Source organism: Nerophis ophidion, linkage group LG13 (assembly GCF_033978795.1).
Source record: "Nerophis ophidion isolate RoL-2023_Sa linkage group LG13, RoL_Noph_v1.0, whole genome shotgun sequence".
Classification (NCBI taxonomy): domain Eukaryota; kingdom Metazoa; phylum Chordata; class Actinopteri; order Syngnathiformes; family Syngnathidae; genus Nerophis; species Nerophis ophidion.
This window is the reverse complement of record NC_084623.1, coordinates 45,295,707-45,314,953: the sequence shown is the minus strand read 5'-3', so window position 1 is coordinate 45,314,953 and position 19,247 is coordinate 45,295,707. Positions and strand designations below refer to the sequence as shown.

Sequence of the window (19,247 nt, the reverse complement as noted above, 5' to 3'; positions counted from 1 at the left end):
TGGATTTGTTAACATTTTATTACATTTCTTTGGTTTGCATGGTATCTTTGGTAAAAATATAAGTTACCACATTGCAGTGTACGAAGCAGTCAACTATCAACTTTTTAAAAGCCAACAACAACAACAACAAAAGTAATATCTTAGTTACCCAAACATTAAGTGCGTTCGTGCCACTTAATATTCTTCCTCTTCCTGGTCATCCACGGAGTCGACGCCGACCTCCTCGTAATCTTTCTCCAGAGCGGCCATGTCCTCCCTGGCTTCTGAGAACTCCCCTTCCTCCATGCCCTCGCCCACGTACCAGTGGACGAAGGCGCGCTTGGCGTACATGAGGTCAAACTTGTGGTCCAGCCGCGCCCAGGCCTCGGCGATGGCGGTGGTGTTGCTCAGCATGCACACGGCCCTCTGGACCCTGGCCAGATCCCCGCCAGGGACCACGGTGGGCGGCTGGTAGTTGATGCCCACCTTGAAGCCGGTGGGGCACCAGTCCACGAACTGGACCGAGCGCTTGGATTTGATGGTGATGATTGCCGAGTTGACTTCTTTGGGCACCACGTCGCCGCGGTACAGAAGGCAGCACGCCATGTACTTGCCGTGACGAGGGTCACATTTCACCATCTGGTTGGCCGGCTCGAAGCAGGAGTTGGTGATTTCGGTGACGGTGAGTTGCTCGTGGTAGGCCTTCTCCGCGGAGATGATGGGCGCGTAGGTGACCAAGGGGAAGTGGATGCGGGGATACGGCACCAGGTTGGTCTGGAACTCCATCAGATCGACGTTGAGGGCGCCGTCGAAGCGCAGGGACGCGGTGACCGAGGAAACAATCTGACTGATTAACCTGTTCAGGTTGGTGTAAGACGGACGCTCGATGTCCAGATTCCTGCGGCAGATGTCGTAGATGGCCTCGTTATCCACCATGAAGGCGCAGTCCGAGTGCTCCAAGGTGGTGTGTGTGGTCAGGATGGAGTTGTAGGGCTCCACCACAGCAGTGGACACCTGGGGAGCTGGGTAGACCGAGAACTCCAGCTTGGACTTCTTGCCGTAGTCCACGGACAGGCGCTCCATCAACAGGGAGGTGAAACCAGAACCGGTACCGCCACCGAAGCTGTGGAAAATCAGAAAGCCTTGAAGACCGGTGCACTGGTCCGCCTGACAAAACAGGAGAACATTGTTAGAATATTACATCCAGCAAATATCCACACTTGTCCATCTAACTTCATACTACAGGGTCAGGCCTTCTGATGCATGTTTTGATACTGGTTCCTGCTGGTTGTCATACTTCCAATAACTGGTGCATGGCTGAAAGAACTTGGACTAAGTACTTGTTCAATTCCGATTATTTTGCCCATATGTGACCTGAATTGGACTTGTTCGATTCCGATTATTTAGCCCATATGTGACCAGTATCGGACTTGTTCAATTCCGATTATTTTGCCCATATGTGACCTGTATCGGACTCGTTCAAATTTAATTATTTTGACCATATGTGACCTGTATTATTGAACTTGTTCAATTCTGATTTTGCCCATATGTGACCTGTATCGGACTTGTTCAATTTTTGTTTTTTGCCCATATGTGACCTGTATCGGACTTGTTCAATTCCGATTATTTTGCCCATATGTGACCTGTATCGGACTTGTTCAATTCCGATTATTTTGCCCATATGTGACCTGTATCGTCGGACTTGTTCAATTCCTATTATTTTGCCCATATGTGACCTGTATCGTCGGACTTGTTCAATTCCTATTTTACCCATATGTGACGTGTATCGTCGGACTTGTTCAATTCCTATTATTTTACCCATATGTGACGTGTATCGTCGGACTTGTTCAATTCCGATTATTTCGCCCATATGTAACCTGTATCGGACTTGTTCAATTCCGATTATTTTGCCCATATGTGACCTGTATCGGACTCGTTCAAATTTAATTATTTTGACCATATGTGACCTGTATTATTGAGCTTGTTCAATTCTGATTATTTTGCCCGTATGTGACCTGTATCGGACTTGTTCAATTCCGATTATTTTGCCCATATGTGACCTGTATCGTCGGACTTGTTCAATTCAGATTATTTTACCCATATGTGACGTGTATCGTCGGACTTTTTCAATTCCTATTATTTTACCCATATGTGACCTGTATCGTCGGACTTGTTCAATTCCGATTATTTTGCCCATATGTGACCTGTATCAGACTTGTTCAAATGTAATTATTTTGACCATATGTGACCTGTATATTTACTTTTTGCCCATATGTGACCTGTTCATTCCAATTATTTTGCCCATATGTGACCTGTATCGTCGGACTTGTTCAATCCGATTATTTTGCCCATATGTGACCTGTATCGTCGGATTTGTTCAATTCCGATTATTTTGCCCATATGTGACCTGTATCGTCGGACTTGTTCAATTCCGATTATTTTGCCCATATGTGACCTGTATCGTCGGACTTGTTCAATTCCGATTATTTTGCCCATATGTGACCTGTATCGTCGGACTTGTTCAATTCCGATTATTTTGCCCATATTTGACCTGTCTCGGACTCGTTCAAATTTAAATTATTTTGACCATATGTGACCTGTATTATTGAACTTGTTCAATTCCGATTATTTTGCCCATATGTGACCTGTATCGGACTTGTTCAATTTTTGTTTTTTGCCCATATGTGACCTGTATCGGACTTGTTCAATTTTTACTTTTTGCCCATATGTGACCTGTATCGGACTTGTTCAATTCCTATTATTTTGCCCATACGTGACCTGTATCGGACTTGTTCATTCCAATTATTTTGCCTATATGTGACCTGTATTGTCGGACTTGTTCAATTCCGATTATTTTGCCCATATGTGACCTGTATCGTCGGATTTGTTCAATTCCGATTATTTTGCCCATATGTGACCTGTATCGGACTTGTTCAATTCCGATTATTTTGCCCATATGTGACCTGTATCCTCGGACTTGTTCAATTCTGATTATTTCCCCCATATGTGACCAGTATCGGACTTGTTCAATTCCGATTATTTCCCCCATATGTGACCAGTATCGGACTTGTTCAATTCCGATTATTTTGCCCATATGTGACCAGTATCGGACTTGTTCATTCCGATTATTTTGCCCATATGTGACCTGTATCGGACTCGTTCAAATTTAATTATTTTGACCATATGTGACCTGTATTATTGAACTTGTTTAATTCCGATTATTTTGCCCATATGTGACCTGTATCGGACTTGTTCAATTTTTGTTTTTTGCCCATATGTAACCTGTATCGGACTTGTTCAATTTTTACTTTTTGCCTATATGTGACCTGTATCGGACTTGTTCAATTCCTATTATTTTGCCCATACGTGACCTGTATCGGACTTGTTCATTCCGATTATTTTGCTTATATGTGACCTGTATCGTCGGACTTGTTCGATTCCGATTATTTTGCCCATATGTGACCTGTATCGTCGGATTTGTTCAATTCCGATTATTTTGCCCATATGTGACCTGTATCGGACTTGTTCAATTCCATCCATCCATTTTCTACCACTTATTCCCTTTGGGGTCGCTGGTACCTATCTCAGCTACAATTGGGCGTAAGGCGGTATACACCCTGGACAAGTTACCACCTCATCGCAGTCAAATCTAACTTTTTCCCATATGAAACCTGTATCAAACTTGTTCAATTCTAATTATTTTGCACATATGTAAACTGTATCAGACTTGCTGAATTCTGATTATTTTGCCCATATGCAACCTGTATCGAACTTGTTCATGCCAATGCCCATTTTTCCAAATACAATCCAGGCTTCTTTCATATGAATAGGATATGCATGTGATTGCAGTGTGAACATTTGCATTCATCTGACCGGAACGTCTTCAAAAAGCGGTAATTGGATGGACATACTGTAAGCCACCGCTCAACTCCGGATGGCTGCAACTCGTCACCGGACGTCTTGTGGCGTCGCAACATGTATATGTATATATATACACACACATGTATACAGTACAGGCCAAAAGTTTGGACACACCTTCTCGTTCACTGCATTTTCATGACTATTTACATAGTAGATTGTCACTGAAGACATCAAAACTATGAATGAACACGTGCAGTTACGTACTTGACAAAAAGAGGTGAAATAACTGAAACATGTTTTGTATTCAAGTTTCTTCAAAACAGCCACCCTTTGCACACTCTTGGCATTCTCTCGATGAGCTTCAAGAGGTTCACAGGTGTCATCGCTTTGATGCCTTTAGTGACAATGTGACTAGTCAAGAAAATAAAGAAAAGTCATTGAAACGAGAATGTGTGTCCAAACTTTTGGGGTGTACTGTATGAGTGATTATCATGGATATCCAGTTCTTTTCCTAGCCCCAGACTGAGGCCCGTGTCTCCAACTGCTCGCAGACATACTCTTCGGGGCGGACGTGGTAGCAAATGCCACAGAAAAAAAGCTAAAAGCCACAATGCTCGTCCACTTCTTATTCTTTTAACTTTATGTATTGCGGAGGTCGCTCGTGGTGTTAATAGTACATGACACCAATTGATTTCTTTAGTCAGACCAACACTAACATTTACCTTGAAATAAATACTTTAAGACCCGATCATGGGCTTCACGGTGGCAGAGGGGTTAGTGCGTCTGCCTCACAATACAAAGTTCCTGCAGTCCTGGGTTCAAATCCAGGCTCGGGATCTTTCTGTGTGGAGTTTGCATGTTCTCCCCGCGACTGCGTGGGTTCCCTCCGGGTACTCCGGCTTCCTCCCACTTCAAAAGACATGCACCTGGGGATAGGTTGATTGGCAACACTAAATTGGCCCTAGTGTGTGAATGTGAGTGTGAATGTTGTCTGTCTATCTGTGTTGGCCGTGCGATGAGGCGGCGACTTGTCCAGGGTGTACCCCGCCATCCGCCCGATTGTAACTGAGATAGGCGCCAGCGCCCCCCGCGACCCCAAAAGGGAATAAGCGGTAGAAATGGATGGATGGATGGACCCGATCATTGTTCAACATAAAAACACAGGTCGAGCAGTTACAATTGTTTATAAAAAGGGAACTGCACTTTTTATTTTGCCTATAATTCACAATCCTTATGTAAGACATGCATTTTAAGTCGTAAAATTAGTATGAGTCGCCTAACATTGCAACTAATAAGAACACACTAATCCGCCCAATAAAAAAAACCCTGTCAACAATACACATCTCGTGACCTAAATTCTAACCAAGTATTAGCGATATTGTTATTATTAATTCTTAAATTGGTGAAAATTACTTCTAGATTCTAAATCATGCTTCACAATTGGATAGTAGAAGGATGTGGCCATAAACCGAGAAGTTGGTCAACTTTGACATTCAACCTATACCCGGAGATGACGAGAAAGACACGAAAAGACGCTCGTTTGCAGCCCCCCTTTTTTAACCCTTTGTGAGCATTGTAATAATTCTTCATCTAAACAGGAAGATAAACATCGCAGTGAAAGCAGATGTTCTACAGTAAGTGATTGTCTTATTATGTAGTTTGATAGTTTGTATAGAAATGTGTATTTCTTGTTTAGCATTTAGCAACACTGCTACATGATGCTTAATTCTGGATCTGTTTAGCAAAACTTAAAATCATCCTCCTTATATTCAGGCTAAGATATATAAGGTTCTGGATCATCATTTGTCCCAAAGCAATCGTTGACGCTCATGAAGTATTTTTATTTTAAAATTAAAGGGAAAAGCGATTACTGTGCGCCTGTGAAACTAATATATACCGTATTTTTCGGAGTATAAGTCGCACCTGCCGAAAATGCATAATAAAGAAGAAAAAAAAAAACATATACAAGTCGCAATGGATAATAAGTCGCATTTTTGGGGGAAATTTATTTGATAAAACCCAACACCAAGAATAGACATTTGAAAGGCAATTTAAAATAAATAATGAATAGTGAACAACAGGCTGAATAAGTGTACATTATATGACGCATAAATAACCAACTGAAAAGGTGCCTGGTATGTTAACAAAACATATTATGGAAAGAGTCATTCAAATAACTATAACATATAGAAAATGCTATACGTTTAGCAAACAATCTGTCACCCCTAATCGCTAAATCCCATGAAATCTTAAACGTCTAGTCTCTTATGTGAATGAGCTAAATAATAATATTTGATATTTTACGGTAGTCTGTTAATAATTTCACACATAAATCGCTCCTGAGTATAAGTCGCACCCCTGGCCAAACGATGAAAAAAACTAAAATTTATAGTCCGGAAAATACGGTACTTAAAATAAGCAAAATATATAATTATAACATGTTATAAATTTGCATTTTACTACATTAAATATACTTAGTGTTTGAGTAAAACGATGTAAGTGTTGGGATGTTTTTGAGCCCTTTGTAGACTGAATAGAATAGAGCAGCTCCATAGTTACCCTACTTTTGCTAACATTTATTTACTAGTTAGAATGTATACAAAAACATGTTATTGTCTTACATAAGGATTGTAAATGATGGGCAAAATAAATAAAAAATAATAAAAAAAATAAAAAAGTGAAGTTCCCCTTTGAGAGATGCTTTGATATTTCTCACCAGTTTACGGATTCTGTCCAGCACCAGCTCAATGATCTCTTTGCCAATTGTGTAGTGACCACGGGCGTAGTTGTTCGCAGCATCTTCTTTTCCAGAGATCAGCTGATCAGGGTGGAAAAGTTGCCGATAGGTTCCTGTACGAACCTCATCTAAAAACAAAAAAAAAAAAAACGGGATGAACAAAATCAACATAATATCTCAATTCATCATCGCATGTCTTACATTTATGTTAATAGTGGCAATCTTTGAAATCTTTATTTTTTAAATGCACAGGCTACCAAAGTGATGTTTTTTTTTTTTTTTTTACCAATGACCGTAGGCTCCAAGTCCACAAAAACTGCTCTGGGGACATATTTTCCAGCTCCGGTCTGACTAAAAAAGGTGGCGAAGGAATCATCTGTCTCCCCAATTGTCTTGTCACTGGACAACTGTCCGTTTGCCTGAATTCCATGTTCCAGACAGAAGAGCTCCCAACAGGCATTTCCTATTTGGACACCTGCTTGACCAACGTGCACGGAGATACACTCCCTCTGTGGGGGGGAAAGGGACCAGAGTTAGGTCGTCACATTTTCCTGAAAAAAAAATCCACTCATAAATACATATCAACATAGGTATGTGGAGTAAAATCAGGAGTATAATGACGGGCTGAGTGAGCTGGCTCACAATCAGGAGTATGTCTACATTTTTTCTGGTATAGCGACAAGTGAGTGGTCAAAATGTGGACTAAAACCTGGAGTCTAGTGACACTCTTTGGAGTGAGTAAGATGGCTCCAAATTAGGAGTGTGTTTGGCCTGGTAAAGCAACAGATTATAGCAGGGTTTTTTACATCCATCCATCCATCCATCCATCATTTCCGCTTATCCGAGGTCGGGTCGCGGGGGCAACAGCCTAAGCAGGGAAACCCAGACTTCCCTCTCCCCAGCCACTTCGTCTAGCTCTTCCCGGGGGATACCGAGGCATTCCCAGGCCAGCCGGGAGACATAGTCTTCCCAACGTGTCCTGGGTCTTCCCCGTGGCCTCCTACCGGTTGGACGTGCCCTAAACACTTCCCTCGGGAGGCGTTCGGGTGGCATCCTGACCAGATGCCCGAACCACCTCATCTGGCTCCTCTCGATGTGAAGGAGCAGCGGCTTTACTTTGAGTCCCTCCCGGATGGCAGAGCTTCTCACCCTATCTCTAAGGGAGAGCCCCGCCACACGGCGGAGGAAACTCATTTCGGCCGCTTGTACGCGTGATCTTATCCTTTCGGTCATGACCCAAAGCTCATGACCATAGGTGAGGATGGGAACATAGATCGACCGGTAAATTGAGAGCTTTGCCTTCCGGCTCAGCTCCTTCTTCACCACAACGGATCGGTACAACGTCCGCATTACTGAAGACGCCGCACCGATCCGCCTGTCGATCTCACGATCCACTCTTCCCTCACTCGTGAACAAGACTCCTAGGTACTTGAACTCCTCCACTTGGGGCAGGGTCTCCTCCCCAACCCGGAGATGGCACTCCACCCTTTTCCGGGCGAGAACCATGGACTCGGACTTGGAGGTGCTGATTCTCATTCCGGTCGCTTCACACTCGGCTGCGAACCAATCCAGCGAGAGCTGAAGATCCCGGTCAGATGAAGCCATCAGGACCACATCATCTGCAAAAAGCAGAGACCTAATCCTGCGGTTACCAAACCGGAACCCCTCAATGCCTTGACTGCGCCTAGAAATTCTGTCCATAAAAGTTATGAACAGAATCGGTGACAAAGGACAGCCTTGGCGGAGTCCAACCCTCACTGGAAATGTGTTCGACTTACTGCCAGCAATGCGGACCAAGCTCTGGCACTGATCGTATAGGGAACGGACCGCCACAATAAGACAGTCCGATACCCCATACTCTCTGAGCACTCCCCACAGGACTTCCCGAGGGACACGGTCGAATGCCTTCTCCAAGTCCACAAAGCACATGTAGACTGGTTGGGCAAACTCCCATGCACCCTCAAGAACCCTGCCGAGAGTATAGAGCTGGTCCACAGTTCCACGACCAGGACGAAAACCACACTGTTCCTCCTGAATCCGAGGTTCGACTATCCGACGTAGCCTCCTCTCCAGTACACCTGAATAAACCTTACCGGGAAGGCTGAGGAGTGTGATCCCACGATAGTTGGAACACACCCTCCGGTCCCCCTTCTTAAAGAGAGGAACCACCACCCCGGTCTGCCAATCCAGAGGTACCGCCCCCGATGTCCACGCGATGCTGCAAAGTCTTGTCAACCAAGACAGCCCCACAGCATCCAGAGCCTTAAGGAACTCCGGGCGGATCTCGTCCACCCCTGGGGCCTTGCCACCGAGGAGCTTTTTAACTACCTCAGCGACCTCAGCCCCAGAAATAGGAGAGTCCACCACAGATTCCCCAGGCACTGCTTCCTCATAGGAAGACGTGTTGGTGGGATTGAGGAGGTCTTCGAAGTATTCCTTCCACCTATCCACAACATCCGCAGTCGAGGTCAGCAGAACACCATCCGCACCATACACGGTGTTGATAGTGCACTGCTTCCCCTTCCTGAGGCGGCGGACGGTGGTCCAGAATCGCTTCGAAGCCGTCCGGAAGTCGTTTTCCATGGCTTCCCCGAACTCTTCCCATGTCCGAGTTTTTGCCTCTGCGACCGCTGAAGCTGCACACCGCTTGGCCTGTCGGTACCTGTCCACTGCCTCCGGAGTCCTATGAGCCAAAAGGACCCGATAGGACTCCTTCTTCAGCTTGACGGCATCCCTCACCGCTGGTGTCCACCAAGGGGTTTTAGGATTGCCGCCACGACAGGCACCAACTACCTTGCGGCCACAGCTCCGATCTGCCGCTTCGACAATAGAGGTGCGGAACATGGTCCACTCGGACTCAATGTCCAGCACCTCCCTCGTGACATGTTCAAAGTTCTTCCGGAGGTGGGAATTGAAACTTTGTCTGACAGGAGACTCTGCCAGACAACGCTTTGTTATTAAGGCGCTCGCCTTAACAAAAGACCCACCGCCTGAACTAGGAGTCTCAACAAGCTGCTCCGCTTAGTTCTGTCTCTGTGAGTATGTCTCTGCAGCACCCAGCATTGTCCCACCCACACAACCATCTGATTGGTTACACGCAGGGTGGTAACAGCCAATCAGCAGTGCGTATTCAGAGCGCATGCACCAGCCAATCAGCAGTGCGTATTCGGAGCGCATGCAACAGCCAATGGCAGTGCGTATTCACAGCGCATGCAACAGCCAATGGCAGTGCGTATTCACAGCGCATGCAGTCAGTGCTCAGGGCATAGGCAGAGAGGAGAGATGGTGGGGTGAGCAGATAGGTGTTTAGCAGGTGAGCAGAAGACAGCGGACTCTCCCCAAATTATAATACACACCTCCCAGTCAGCTACTAGTAACATCACTATGAGCCCGTTGACATTCTAGAAACATAAGCGGCAGCTCAGCTCGCTCGCAGTCCTTGAGTTGAAGGCTAATTAGCTTTTAGCGTAACTTTAGCTCACTGTGCGGTGTGTGCGTGCGTTAGACAGCAAAGCCTTGTCTGAGAGAAAGACAAGCATTATTGATCTACAGTTAACTAAGCTATTTCACTTTACCTTTTTCTGTGTTGATTTAGTTGTGTTGAAGCAGCAAAAAAGGACATTATGTTAAATGAAGAGTTTCTATCTCTGACAGTTGATATAATAATGTAACTGCATCATAAAGCCTACATTAACTCCATGGTGTTCAGGGATGAATAGTCTCTCATTTTGCTATTGTACTGTTTTTTCATCATTAGTTACATTACTCATTAGTAATGTAGTGGCCTAGTTTTGAAAGCCAGGGTCACATGATAAAAATAAAACATTTACATAATAAAAATGCAAACGCTTACTTACAGTAATTCATGAATTTGACTTTGTAAGTCATTATTTTAGAATCTCAGGTAACTAGGATGGTTTTGTTTTTACTTTATGGAAAAAAATATATATATGTATATATCGTTCATTGCCATTCAGCAAATGGAGCAGAAAACATAACCAAAAGTTGTAGGCTTCTTCACACGACGAAACCTGCCTACTTCACTACAGTCTGTAGTCTATTGCCCCCCCAGGCTGTGGTGGCAGTGATGAGGTGGAGACGTGATGGCGACAGGCCAAGTTACACCGTTCCTTACCGTTTTTTTCCCTCCCTCTTTTTATTGTCTGTTTTCTGGTCAAGCACCGCATGATCCGTCAAAATGTGGAGTAAAATCAGGAGTCAAGTATCTATTTAAAGAAGTCTTTGAAGTGCGCAAGCTGGCTCCTAATCAGGAGTAAAGTTTATTTTTTTCTCTCGTCCGTTTCTCCTGATAAAGCGATGTATTATTATTTGGTGAAAATGTGGATTAAAATCAGGAGTACAGTGATTGCTTCTTAGAGATTGGCTCCCAATCAGGAGTCATGTTTTTCCCTCCCCCTGTTTTTCTGGTAAAGCAACGCATGATTAGTCAAAATGGGGAGTAAATAAAATCAGGAGTCAAGTAACTATTTTAAAAGTAGTTGGATCTTTGTAGTGAGCAAGCTGGCTCTTAACCAGGAGTTTTTGCCCTCGTTTTTTTTGCTGGTAAAGTTACACATTATTGGTCGGTCAAAATCTTTGAAAGGAAGGAAAGGTTGGATTTTTTTTTCTGGGAAAACAATAAGTAGTTCGTTAAAATGTGGGTTAAAATTAGAAGTATAATGTTAAGTAAGTAGCGCATACTTGCCAACCCTCCCGGATTTTCCGGGAGACTCCCAAAATTCAGCGCCTCTCCCGAAAACCTCCCGGAAAAATTTCTCTCCCGAAATTCAGCTGGAGCGGGAGGCCACGCCCCCTCCAGGTCAAACATGCACAGTTCTCTAAGCTTGAAAAGGAGGATTGCAAGCGGATCTGATGGCATACAAAGTCATTTTAAAAAACTACTGCTAATCCTCGCCCTTTACGACCAGACGACCGCGGACAATTAAAGTAGGAATACTTCGGAGGCAGAAGTTCATTAAGAGGGAAGGACTCACCGGCTCTCAGCCATGTTTCCGTCACACAGAGGAAGTCAAGTCCGCCGCCCGCGGGAAGTGAAGAAATCCTTCAGGATAAACGTTTTGTTTGTCAAAGATCTTGCGTTCACAAGACCGAACCTGGCGGGGGCCAGCACGTCCAAGAGCGCAGACGAACAGAGCTGACAGCGAGAGACGGCAAGGCAAAGCACATACTGGCGCTATCTTCTGGAAACTCGGAAGTGACGTTACTCAAATAGTGAAAGGTAAGTGTTTTTTTTTTGTACCCAGCAAGCACAGTTAGTAGAACAACTCTGTTTTTATTACTGTGTATTTGATAGGTGCCGTCTGAAATTCAACTATTTATTTTATTTATATATATAATAAAATAAATATATATAGCTAGAATTCACTGAAATATATATATATATTAACAACAGCCAATATAAAAATAATGGCTGTAAATATACTCTCCTCTTAGCCACACCCCCCGCCCCAACCACGGCCCCAAACCACACCTCCGCCACGCCCCCCACCCCCCACCTCCCGAAATCGGAGGTCTTATGGTTGGCAGGTATGAAGTAGCGGGCTCTTTGACGTAACCTTGCTATTTCCTGATCAGGAGTTGTATTTTATTTTCTCCTGAATGTTTTTCCTGGAAAAGCTACACATAATTGCTCAAAATGAGGATTAAAATCAGGAGCATATAGCGACGGGCTGTTTGAAGTGAAGGACGGGAGTCAGCTCTTTAAAATGAGCAAGTTGGATTTTAAAATCAGGAGACATGTTTATTTTTTTACATTCTTGTCACCTGTGTTTTTGCTAAAGCAAATTGGTCAAAACGTGGAGTAAAACCAGGAGTGTTGTCGCAGGCTCTATAAAATGAAGGATGGGAGCTGGCTCTCTGAAGTGAGCGAGCTAACTCTCAATCAGAAGTCGTGTTTTATTTTACTTTGACGGTCTTCCTGGTAAAGTGATATGTAGTCAAAATGTGCAGTGCAGGTATGTGTTGACCCTCAGCACAAGGACGAGGAGAGCGAGTGAAAGATCCTTGTGTCAGAATAATTGTATCTAAGTTATCACAAAACAGTGTTCAAATGAGTTCCCGGTGAGCAGAAGAAAGCTGTCTTTGATCTTACCAATCAAAAGGCTTGTAAAACGCCACTGTGTAGGATGGGAAGCGATATAAAGGTGTCAGTTTCTTTGATCTATTGTAATCCACAGGAAAATTGTCTTGACCCGAGATCTACAAAGCGGAGAGGAAGCAGGACCATAATCCCTACCCGGCACGTTTTTTTAAACTGTTTTGTAACCAAAGGTGATGGCTGTTTACGACCCCCCCCCTTTCTTTAGAAACAGCTGTTGCCATGTACTCAAGGAAAGTCCAAATAAAAGGAGGCGTGCGGTCTTTCGTCAGCGCGTGGTGGAAGACTGTACGAAGAGTACAGCCCAGACGTTTCTCCTCAATGAGCTAAATTGAAATATGTCTGTTATTCCTTGCTTCTTGTCTGTTCAATAGGTAAAATCAGTGTTTGAACCTGACACGTTGCTACATAATTAGAGACTATGCGCTGGAATGGTGAGGAAATGAGCGAAGGCTGAGGCTCTCTGGGTTGTAAAGTGCGGTATTTTGCTAAACACTAGCAAAAATGTACCTGAATGCTGCATTTTTTGCACATTTTAATACACAGTTCCTTCTATGAGTTTGCATTTTCATTGAAAATTAATTATTTCATTTATTCTGAGAAAGTGAATGGTTTATAAAAGCAGTACAATAAATGCCCCAAACCTAGAAGAGACATACATAAATACAAATTTAGCATGTATTCAGCAAAATGTTGAAGATCTGTTGTAGGTATATTTATATATGTTCCTAAAAGAGGTACATTTCATTTCACCAAAACAATAGGAAGATTTAATAACAACCTGGTAACGTTTCCATGTTGAACATACTAATATATCTCTATACATATAAAAAAAAATTTAATAGTCATTTTTGTACTTGACATTAATCTAAGAGTTGTAATTTCCATCACTACAGGAGTAGACTAAATGTTACGTTTTCTTGTACTAAAAAATTTCAAAATATTGTATTTTTTTTGTGTGTGGAAAATAAAACTAAAGCAAATTAAAACAAATGTATATTTCTTCCTGACACATCTGGAACCAAGATCTGATCCCAGTACAACTGTTAACTGCACGCCACAAGGGACAACGTGAATGTGTGGCAATCAGTGTCAGAGCAGGAAGGGGCTAGGAATACGCTTTACATTCACGCAATTGGGGTCTTACGCACAGCGGGTGTTCTGCCAATAGGGAGGGGCAGCCCTGCCTTTATCCATGAAAGTATAAAGAAGCTGCTCAAAGGTCACACCAAAGAAGTTCACTCTCCAATGATGTACAATGTTATTACTTCATAGTCGTTTGTGGCACATTCCTTTGTATTCGATCGCAACTTGAGTTTGTCCTAAGATGTTTTGCCCCTCATGCACGTGTGTTTCATCAGCTCACGCGCGGACTTAGATTGGTCAAATCTAGTCTTGTTATTTTCCAAGTTAGTTTTTCTTTATAAAAAAGGCATGTTTAAAAATGGGTGATTTTGCCTACAGTCAGTCACACACACACACACACACACACACACACACACACACACACACACACACACACACACACACACACACACACACACACACACACACACACACACACACACACACACACACACACACACACACACACACACACACACACACACACACACACACACACACACACACACACACACACACACACACACACACACACACACACACACACACACACACACACACACACACACACACACACGTATTATTAAATTTGCTCTTGTGCTACAAAGTTTTTTTTTTTAGGTGAGGGAAAACTCAAAATAATGTTTGATGTATCACCACCTTATGGAATATTTACAAAAATAAGATAACATATTGAAAATAACACCCACCACTTATATGTAATATTGGTGATTATTCAGATCAACATTGTATCTTTTTAACTACAACCAGTGATTGTTTCCTTACTGCATGCCTTTGGTAAGTGCTGGAGTGAGAAGAGGTTTCAAAATAATTAGCGCATGCTTACTTTTACCGCATGCCTTTGGTAAGCGCAGGAGTGAGAAGAGGTTTTAAATTAATTAGCGCCCCGGCGGCAATTCAAGGAAATACGGTAACTTTAATAACTAACATTTTTGAAAGGCTCTTTGAAAAGGAACGGCTCCCTTCAAAGAGCTAAAAATCCCATCATGTTAACATGTGGCGTTCAAGCACACTCGGTAACTTCATCCATCCATTTACTACCGCTTATTCCCTTTGGGGTCGCTGGTGCCTATGTCAGCTACAATTGGGCGGAAAGTGGGGTACACCCTAGACCAGTGGTTCTCAAACTTTTTTCAGTAATGTACCCCCTGTGAACATTTGTTTAAATTCAAGTACTCCCTAATCAGATACGGTAACTTTAATAACTAACATTTTTGAAAGGCTCTTTGAAAAGGAACGGCTCCCTTCAAAGAGCTAAAAATCCCATCATGTTAACATGTGGCGTTCAAGCACACTCGGTAACTTCATCCATCCATTTACTACCGCTTATTCCCTTTGGGGTCGCTGGTGCCTATCTCAGCTACAATTGGGCGGAAAGTGGGGTACACCCTAGACCAGTGGTTCTCAAACTTTTTTCAGTAATGTACCCCCTGTGAACATTTTTTTAAATTCAAGTACTCCCTAATCAGAGCAACGCATTTTTGGTTGAAAAAAATAGATAAAAGAAATAAAATACAGCACTATGTCATCAGTTTCTGATTCATTAAATTGTATAACAGTGCAAAATATTGCTCATTTGTAGTGGTCGTTCTTGAACTATTTAGAAAAAAAAAAAATATATATAAAAAATGACCAAAAACTTGTTGAAAAATAATCAAGTGATTCAATTATAAATAAAGATTTCTACACATAGAAGTAATCATCAACTTAAAGCAGTGTTTTTCAACCTTTTTTGAGCAAAGGCATATTTTTTGCGTTGGGAAAAACCCAGAGGCACACCACCAGCAGAAATCACTAAAAAAACAAAACTCAGTTGACAGTAAAAAATCGTTGTCGCAATTTTTGGATATGACTTTAAAGAATAAGCAATCATGCATCACTATAGCTCTTGTCTCGAAGTAGGTGTACTGTCACCATCTGTCACATCACACCCTGACTTATTTGGACTTTTTTGCTGTTTTCCTGTGTGTAGTGTTTGTTCTTGTCTTGTGCTCCTATTTTTTTGGGCATTTTCCTGTAGCAGTTTCATGTCTTCCTTTGAGCGATATTTCCCGCATCTACTTTGTTTTAGCAATCAAGAATATTTCAGTTGTTTTTACCCTGTGATGACGTAGCGACTTGTCCAGGGTGTACGCCGCCTTCCGCCCGATTGTAGCTGAGATAGGCTCCAGCGCCCCCCGTGACCCCGAAGGGAATAAGCGGTAGAAAATGGATGGATTATCCTTCTTTGTGGGGACATTGTTGATTGTCAAGTTCGGATGTACTTTGTGGACGCCGTCTTTGCTCCGCAGTAAGTCTTTGCTGTCGTCCAGCATTTTGGTTTTGTTTAATTTGTAGTTCAGTTTTAGTTTTGTTCCGCATAGCCTTCCTTAAGCTTCAATGCCTTTTCTTAGTGGCACTCACCTTTTTTAATTTTTTTTGTTTAAGCATTAAATACCTTTTTTTTTTACCTGCACACTGCCTCCTGCTGTTTCCAATATCTATAAAGCAATTAGCTACCGGCTGACACCTACTGATATGGGAGAGTGTTACACGGTTATTCTAGACAACACAAACACATCATTTTTTTTTTTTACCACAAATAGGTGGAATTAGACTATCTCCCCTGGCACACCAGATCGTATCTCACGGCACACACTAGTGTGCCACGGCACAGTGGTTGAAAACCACTGACTTAAAGTGCCCTCTTTGGGCATTGTAAGAGATCCATCTAGATTCATGAACTTAATTCTAAACATTTCTTCACAAAAAGATTAATCGTTAACATCAATATTTATGGAACATGTCCACCAAAAAAATCTAGCTGTCAACACTGAATATTGCGTTGTTGCCTTTCTTTTCACGGTTTATGAACTTACATTCATATTTTGTTGAAGTATTATTCAATAAATATATTCATAAAGGATTTTTGAATTGTTGCTATTTTTAGAATATTTTAAAAAATCTCACGTACCCCTTGGCATACCTTCAAGTACCCCCAGGGGTAAGCGTACCCCCATTTGAGAACCACTGCCCTAGACAAGTCGCCACCTCATCGCAGGGCCAAAACAGATAAGACAAACATCAATGTTGGCGAATATATTTTCAGACATCAATGTAGCCACGCTATTTTTCGTTTTATTTCTACATACTCCCTTTGAAAATGTGTTGTCCCACACTTTGGGAACATACATGACGTGCGGGACGAGTTCAAAGACCGAGGACAACGTGTGCACTTCCGACTTCAAAATAAAAGTCCGTACCGTCATAAGTGTTATTTGATGTGACTCCCAACTTCAAAATAAAACTTCACATCCGTCATTAGTGTTATTTGATGTCTACGCGTTAACTCAAAGAAGGTTTTTACCATTGAGGCCCATAAATCAAAGACATTTGATGTAAATTCGAGGCTACTTTTTTTTTGGACGAAATACGTTGACGTTCCAAGTAAAACACTTATGTTCGACAAATATGCATTGTAATACTAAATCAAATGAGTTCATTACGAATGAGTGGCTAACCAAAAATACCAGTTCAAACGCATAAATGTACGTAAATAAGTTAAATATATACTCACCATGTTTCCTGAAGCACAACTTTGTGAGGAAAGTATATAAAGTTTGGAGAGTTAAACAGCAGCCGACGTCGTCTGAACATTAAGCAAACTGTCAAGCTGAGCCCTTTTAAATAGAGCAAGGCGGAAGTCTGTTCTTCACTCTGATTGGTCGACATGTCACATGATGAAATATCCACATTGAATAAAACAAAAAAGGCGGAAGTCTGTTCTTCAGTCTGATTGGCCGACATGTCACATGGTGAAATATCCACATTGAATAAAACATGTCTTTTACGGTAACATTGGTTCGTGATTCTGGTTCATATTTGGTTTGACTTCAATATATACCTTGATTACGTTACCATAGTAACTTTAAAGGCCTACTAAAATGAGATTTTCTTATTTTAATTCTGTGTCATACTTGATCATTTTGCGATATAGCCATATTTTTGCTGAAAGGATTTAGTAAAGGACATCGACGATAAAGTTCGCAACTTTTGGTTGCTAATAAAAAAGCCTTGCCTGTACCGGAAGTAGCAGACGATGTGCGCGTGATGTCACGGGGTGTGAAGTTCCTCACATTGTTTACAATCATGGCCACCAGCAGCGAGAGCGATTCGGACCGAGAAAGTGACGATTTCCCCATTAATTTGAGCGAGGATGAAAGATTCGTAGATGAGGATAGTGACAGTGAAGGACTAGAAAAAAAAAAAAGGCCAGGGCAGTTGGAGCGATTCAGATGTTGTTAGACTTTTACTAGGATAATTCTGGAAAATCCCTTATCTGCTTATTGTGTTTACTAGTGTTGTAGTGAGATTATACTGTCGTACCTGAAAGTCGGAGGGGTGTGGTCACCGGTGTGACCGCCAGTGTCTCTGTGGAAAGCCACAGAGGCAAGAGAGTCGCATCTGCCTCTTTTTACACAAGGAACGACGCAAGCTCCGCTCATGTCTACGGTAAGAGCCGACTTATTACCACAATTTTCGCACCGAAACCTGCCAGTTGACATGTGGTAGGGAACCATGTTCGCTTGACCATTGCTCCATAGTAAAGCTTCACCTTCCGGAATGTAAACAAGGACACACCGGCTGTGTTTGTGTTGCTAAAGGCAGCTGCAATACACCGCTTCCCACCTTCATCTTTCTTCTTTGGCATCTCCATTATTAATTGAACAAATTGCAAAAGATTCAGAAACACAGATGTCCAGAATGCCGTGTAATTATGCGATTAAAGCAGATTACTTATAGCTGGGATCGGGATGGAAAAAAATGTCCGCTACAATCCGAGACGTCAACAGGATACTTTGCGCGAAATTTAAAATTGCAATTTAGTAAACTAAAAAGGCCGTATTGGCATGTGTTGCAATGTTAATATTTCATCATTGATATATAAACTATCAGACTGCATGGTCGGTAGTAGTGGGTTTCAGTAGGCTTTTAACTTGTGTTTAAAAAAAATCATGTATTTACATAAAAAACTTTTTTTTTTCCCCAATCCAAAAAATGATAAGCAACACTTTTCTGCAAGTAAAAATACTAATCACAAGTATGAATATAATTGTATTCAAGTTAAAAATGTTGGTAGTAAAATTCCACCATGCAGAATCCACACACTTGCATTCAGAACACATGTAATTACCAAAAACAACAAAGAGGCAGGTTGCTAAGTGAAATGGTGGACAGAAGAAAGGGGAACAAGCTAAACCTGCAAGTTTCCCGTTATTAAATCGCGCAGGGTGGAATATTACTGGCCAAAGTTTTAACTCGAACACAATAGTTTTTATTCTTCTAAATTGTTGTTTTTAAATTGAATAAAACAGATTTCATACTTGCAAATACTTTTTTTCATTAAAGAGATTTTATATTTGCAAA

General features: G+C 42.2%; 1 protein-coding gene across 1 annotated transcript; it reads right to left on the bottom strand.

Moving 5' to 3' along the window:
* LOC133564606 (tubulin alpha chain-like) lies at positions 1 to 17,556 on the bottom strand. Its single transcript, XM_061919031.1, has 4 exons — positions 17,398 to 17,556; positions 6,864 to 7,086; positions 6,557 to 6,705; positions 1 to 1,146 (listed from the first exon to the last, which is right to left on the bottom strand). Exons 1-4 carry the CDS (start codon positions 17,398 to 17,400, stop codon positions 175 to 177), a joined length of 1,347 nt encoding a protein of 448 aa, XP_061775015.1. The 5' UTR covers positions 17,401 to 17,556; the 3' UTR covers positions 1 to 174.
* Positions 17,557 to 19,247: the final 1,691 nt, after the last annotated feature.